General features: G+C 24.9%; 1 protein-coding gene across 8 annotated transcripts in view; it reads right to left on the bottom strand.

Moving 5' to 3' along the window:
• The window catches only part of br (broad-complex core protein), a 285,943-nt gene that overhangs the window by 12,641 nt on the left and 266,422 nt on the right, over positions 1–6,880 (bottom strand). For 7 of the 8 annotated variants that reach the window (XM_067051063.1, XM_014416835.2, XM_014416833.2 and 4 more), the window contains exons 5-6: positions 5,301–5,712; positions 1,052–1,114 (exon numbers count right to left, since the gene is read on the bottom strand). In XM_067051063.1, the coding sequence (XP_066907164.1) occupies positions 1,052–1,114; positions 5,301–5,712 (475 nt within the window). Of the gene's footprint in view, positions 1–109; positions 487–1,051; positions 1,115–5,300; positions 5,713–6,880 lie in introns of those variants that run through there. The other variant, XM_014416839.3, reaches the window with a different exon arrangement.

Below are 6,880 nucleotides of genomic sequence, written 5' to 3'. Positions count from 1 at the left end.
TTTTTAAAAAATCACAAGTAATAAACTTTAGAAAGCTAATATAAAACTAGTAATAATATAACAAAAATATTTCTGTTTATTAATATAACATTCTAAATTCAATAACAGATAAAACAGTCAATATTTTAAAAAAATTTAATGTTAACATAAATAGGTTTAGTTAAGGCTATAATTTATTAAGAAAATAACAAGATAAATATATTTATTAATATTATCTGTAGTTAGTGTTTAGTCTTTTGTTATTCATGTATCAACCGTAGTGAAAATTAGGTGGTGGTGGATTAGGGAAATTAGCGGGCTGGTGTTGTTGCTGTTGAAGTGGGTATCGCTTATCATGCTGGGCTCTGTTCTGGCGGTGGTAAACACTTTTATGGTTCCGAAGGCTACTAATGGTTCGGTAGCGCTTGTGGCAAATATCGCACGTGTAACCGTGGTCGTTGTTGGGGCGATGACAAGCAACCGGTCGGCCCGGCCTCTGCCAAACCCCTGCAACATCGACCCAACAGAACTTTAGTACGACATTTACCCCGAATCATCTACCGTTTTATTATTTCAGTAATATTTTATCACTATCATTACTATATTGTTATTAATTGATCTTAGAGTAATATGAAAATTTATTGAATCTTTTCTTATTTTTATTAATTTTTTTTTTGTTGTATATGCTTTATCAAAATTTAAAATAAAAAAAAATAAAGAAATGATTTTTCCTTCAATTACTTTAATATAAAACATATACAAAAAAAAAAACAAAAAAAAACCAGAAAAACTTTATTCTAACAAAAATAAACATATAATCATTAGCATATCAAAAAGAAACATATTTATTCCGGTGACATTCAATTAGATATATTTTGTATTCATTTTATTATATTTTTTTTTGTAGAACTAAATTGATGATAAAATAAATTTCTAATACATGCACACAAAAGAACGAACTAAATAATAAAATCCTTAGAAAATATTAAAAACACACAAGTAAAACATTTATTAATTTGGTATAATAACAAATAAAATGGTTGAGGAAAAAAAGCATGACAATGAAACTTACCTTGTGATGAAGTTCCAGCGAGACCATCTGAATTACCAAGTGCATGGGCTTGGTTATTTAAACCTAAAACAGAAAAATAAATTATAATTTTTCCGTTTTAATATTATCATATAATCTAAATTACTGTTTTTCAGTTAGAATTTCCATATAAAAAATTAAATTGACAGTTAATGAATATAACTTGGAATAAACTTCAATTTTTGTAAATAGAATAACTTTCATGAATTCAAAATAATATACTTAAGATAATTACAATAAATTTATTATAAAATTGACTAAAAATTATGATATAATTATGATTTTTTTTCACATATATTAAATATGATGTATTGACAAATAAATGACGTGAAGCCTTAAAATAAGAGGAATAGTAATATAGTATTTGGGATCTGTATACAAAGTCCAAGACCACATTAGATTCCAAATTAAGTTAGTTATATTTTTCAATTTAAACACGATTGAACCTATTTTTATTTTACAAATTTTTAAATAAATTTATATGTTTGATTTTTTTTTTGTTGATATTATTAACTAAAAAAGAACATAATTATTTAATTTTGGCCAAATAGTTCTGCTTACATATAAATATGCTGCGCCATTAACTTCAGTTGATGTTGATAGATCTTTTTTACTTTAAAAAACCCATTTAAGCAATAGAAAGTTATGCATGAGCTTTAGAATTATATAAACTTTAGCTTAAGGTTAATTTATGCACAAGAAAAGAGAATTTAATTTTTTCAACTTGTTTTTATGTGTTTAAAAGATTTTTTTTTAAATTTTATTTGATACACTGTATATTTTTTTTCGAATCTTAAAAACACTTTATTTATTATATTATTACAACTTCTGATAAACTAAATTATTCGAAAAAATAGATAACCAGAACCAATATGTAGCAAAATATATAGATCAAAATATGTTTATATTTGATTCTAGTTTTTTTTTTGTTTATTTGATTGTTGTGTCTTTACATTTGCACATTTAAGTAGTTATTGCTGAATCAATTTAGCATTTTTAATCATTTTTTTAATGTGTAAAAAATAATTGGTGAAAACTCGTAATAGATGAAAAGAAAATTGTAATCTAGAACTTTATTAATATCTAACATTGAGTTCCAATGGATTGTAATTCTATTTATAAAAATTCAAAATAGATATTATATACAAGTATCCCATTTTTAATAAATCAGTTCTTATACCATATATTATTAAAATTCATGCCTTTTCATGTTTTTTAAAAAAATTATTATAATTCATGGATAATATTAGTTGTGCAGAAATAACTCATAAGTAGTATATTTTGAATCAATATGTGATTATTAAATAATATTGTGACACAGTAATAGTGCACTGCAAAAATCCAGTGTTTAACTTGATGTTGCAGAACTATGAAAAAATGCAAGGAAAATAAAGTAAAAACAATCCATTTTAACAAGGTAACCTTGTTAAATTTTTTCTTAAACTTTTATTTGAAATACCTTAAAAAATAATAGTATTTCAACTTTCAGTAATAAAAATGTTTGTCTTTATATTTATTTCTTAGCAATCAAATTATTTATTAATTATTTTTGCTCATTTTAAAAATTATTATTCAAAAATATTTTGTATTTTAATAAGAACTTTTTAATAGAAAAACTTTTTATTTACAATTTCAAATTATTTATTTAAAAAAAGGACCTTAATGAAAAACAAACTTCTAAATCTAAATTTAAATTGGATTCTTAGACTGATATACTAACAATATAAGCTTTATTCACTATATTTGTGGATTTGAATGTACATTTGTTACTAATAAATTTTATTTATATAAAATGAAATATCTTGTTTGAGACAGGTTTGTTATAACTAATAAATTTAAAGTTATATTACCATTTTTATTTTTAAGTGCTCCTCTTCCCCACCCCAGTTAATTGAGTTTTACATTAATTCTTATATTTAAATTATGTATATTGTACAGTTGTAAATCTCATTAAATAAATAAAAAATTATGTCTTCAGTCTGTTTTATACTAAAATTTGCATTCTATATTATCAAGATGATATAAATTGATATATTATATTGATATATTTGATGATCAAAATTGAATTTTATGTTAATTATTTAATTAAAATTAATAATATAGCAAATATTTTAATGATGACCATTAATTTTAACATATGTTTTAAAAATGATAGTTATATTGCAGAAATTCAAAATTACTCAAAAGTTTAAATCGGGGCCACCTGGCCTTGGGGCATTGAGTTTTTCATTATGTGGTGGTCCCTCAAAGTGAAATACTTGACCCCCAACCATGGTTAGAATAATGGGAATACAAAAAAATGAACTTATAACAGGATGTAAGAAAAATTCCAATGCCATTAAAATATATATATAAAGTTTAAATCTAATATGGTGAATTTAATTGCATTTTTTTTGTGTATATCATGATATTCATCCTATACATATTCTGATATTCATCAATGGATTATTTATTCTGAAGTAGTTGCAGATTGAATAAATTCACCTAAAACGTACTTAATATCATCGAGTGTTTTTACATTGTGGAACTGAAATTCTTAGTAGTTACCTCCTATAATCTCATTTAGGGCTGAATTGTCAATTCTTGTCTCATTTATGTTTATTCCATCACAGGTCACCTACAACTCGTTTTTAAAGGCAGTAGGGGTGTAATTTTCCCCCACGCACTAAAGATACTATCTGTTCCTTTCTTTTTTTTTTTTTTTAATTTTAATTTGTGTAATATAAATACGTAAGTAACTTTATTGTTCAATTAACTATATGAAAAAGTCATTTAAAAAACATCTCATCTCCAAAATATTAACTTTTGATTAACCCCCAAAAAATATCCTAAGACATAACTATAATTATTATTCATAATTTTTATATTTTAATGGATATATTTAGGATTACACAACGTATGGTGTTTTATTTGGGATGGATAACGGTTTTTCTAACTAGAAAATTTTGAATGATTCCATTTTAAAATTTTGTTATTTAATTTGAACCCAATAATTAAAATTTAATAATTAATGGATTTATTTATTTTTTTGTTCTGACTGTAAATATCATTTATTTTGTTTTTAGTAATATCACAATAGTCAGAGTGCATTTTTTGTTGGTTGAAATGGTGTTTTCAGACTTAACTTAAATTTTCAGTAGTTTTATTATGTTATTGTAAATTTAAAATTGATATAAAATAAAAAATTAATGGTTTATTACACTGTTTATATGTTCTTTTATAAGTAACAAACAAATAAAATTATTTGTGTATAGTTGTAGTAAAGAGGTAAATGTATTAAAAATTATTTTTATTTTGTGGCGGACACTAAATGCATGAACACTAATAAAAAGTCTGAAATGGCAAAAGCCAGAACAAGAACATGATTTATATTAGACTAATTTTAAGATGAATTAATAATTTTATAGAATTCCATTTTTAATGCTTTTCCCCATTTCTCTTCTTAAACATTTTTGGTGTTTCATGAAACTATTCTTTTTATCTTCTAGTCAATATCTAACATTGTATTTTGTTTTAATTCAATAAATAATTTCATACTTATCAATTAATATTACACACACACACACACACACACACACATATGTATATACTATGTATTCACAGTTGACAGAAAGACTAACTTCATGAAATAAGACTTTGTATTTTCAATATGGATTCTATGATAAAGTGGCATTCAATAAATGATTATAAACCGGATTTTCGAATAACCAATCATATTTTTGCTATACTTTTGCAAAAGAAGAAGGTATTACTTATTTTGCATTGAAGAATAATATTAAAGAACTTTTCTGAAAACTGATGAGTTTGGAGTTAGTCATTCTGTCAATTAAAAGCCTCATATTATTTATTTTTTAAATTATGTTTAAATCAAAATAATTATTTACTATTCTATTCCATTCTTGAAACATAGATTGCCTGTCTAGAAAGTGTATTATGAAATGTATAATCAAAAATTTCATAATCATTTGAGAGTAATGACTTTAAAAATACCATTAATTTTAAGCTACTCTTATTTTATAGAATTAGATTTTTTTTTCAATAAAATACTATGTTTCAAGATCTTTAGAAGCCAGAAAATGTCTTGCTGATTTTCAAATCATGTAAAAATGAAATAGTGTTTCTTTCAACTCAGTGGTGTGGTTGCTGAGAGATTTTGTGATCATATTTAATAATACAAATTGTATCTAAAATATTATCAATATATTTTATCATTGATATTATAGATTATTACCAGCCAGGGAGTCCGCAGCTAGAGCTGCTGCCATACTAAACTGAAAACCAGGTCCTGCAAAAAGTTTTGAATCGAGATAATTGTGAGCGCTTGGCATTGAGTCATCAGGGTCAGGAAGTTGTGGAGGAAGATGAGGAGGCCCTGCCTCCATCTCCCCTCCCGAATCTCCTGAATCATCCTTTTCATTTCCAATGTGTGGTGTCAGTTCAATTGGCTCTGGCTTGATGTCTGATCCGGCTGGTGAACCGCTGTTTTTTTCCCGGCTATTATTGTTGTTGTTGTTATTGTTATTGTTGTTTCCAGATGTTGTCGAGAAATCCATTGGTGGTTCTTCCATATCTCCTCCCATTAATGGTGAGCGTTCAGGGTAACTGTTGGGCTCGTTTTTCGGTCTTTTCGGTAAGCTGCTGTCCTGAAATACAAAACATTCAAGTTTAAGAATATGAAAGATATATCTTACTGAAAAACTAAATGAGTAGGTGATAAAATGAGTTTAGATATGATTAAAGCAAATTTTTTTATATATATATATATTTAAACTTTTATTTGAAATACCTTAAAAAATAATAGTATTTCAACTTTCAGTAATAAAAATGTTTGTCTTTATATTTATTTCTTAATAGCTAAGATCATGCTCTTTATATTAACTATCTCATCAACAAATAAAGTAATAGCTTACTATACATTCTTTATTTTTATAAAAAAAAAGACTCCTTTTATTTGGAATAGCAGGAACAGTGCATTTAAAAGCAATAACTTCTAGGATATACTAATTTTTGTAGAACAAATAAGAATAGAATCCATAGTTGAGTAATTAACAACTTTCTTCTAATCATGAAATTTGAACAGGCCAATAAAATTATTTTTTATTATTTTATACTACAGAAGTTTATGATTGTTACATCAATCAATCAAGAGGTTAATATTTCCCCTTAGAGGAAGAGGGTACCAAAATAAGTTGATTTAACTATGGAGAGGTAACATGAGAATAAATTTTGCTTTTCTTAATGACAAATAGCACAACGACTCTCCCTTATCTTTTCTTATGTCATGGTTGGTAGTGAAAGACATATAACCATTACATCAAACAAGATGAAAATTTTAAAATTGCTAAGTTATTTCATCGTAAACAAAAATATATGAAATAAATACTGCGTTAAGAAGAGGGAATGATAATCTCATAAATAATGAGAATAATAAAGTTTAAATAAAAAAATAAAAAAATGGACCAAGGCAAACATTGTTTACTGGAGTGATTTAAATAAATAAAAGTGGAACAGTGAAAATAGGTTTGCGCCTAGTTTCAATCAATTGTTAAAAGAAATCTTTATAAATTTAATTATTTAAATATAAGTAAATGAAAAAATGGAAAAGGAAATACAAATCCAAAATCGAGCATAACTGCACTTTATTGTAGAACCATTATCATGTCACCAGAATAAATATTAATGTACATCAATTACGTAGGTATTAAAATATATGTTTATACATAAAATTGGCGATTTCAAAAGCCATTCCTTTCCTTATATTAATCATATTTTTTTTTTTAATGACATGAAAAATTATATTATTAATATATA

This window comes from Halyomorpha halys, unplaced genomic scaffold, assembly GCF_000696795.3.
Source record: "Halyomorpha halys isolate HHAL.00 unplaced genomic scaffold, Hhal_1.1 Scaffold135.1, whole genome shotgun sequence".
NCBI lineage: Eukaryota > Metazoa > Arthropoda > Insecta > Hemiptera > Pentatomidae > Halyomorpha > Halyomorpha halys.
The sequence above is the reverse complement of the archived record's forward strand: the minus strand, read 5'-3'. Positions and strand labels throughout refer to the sequence as shown.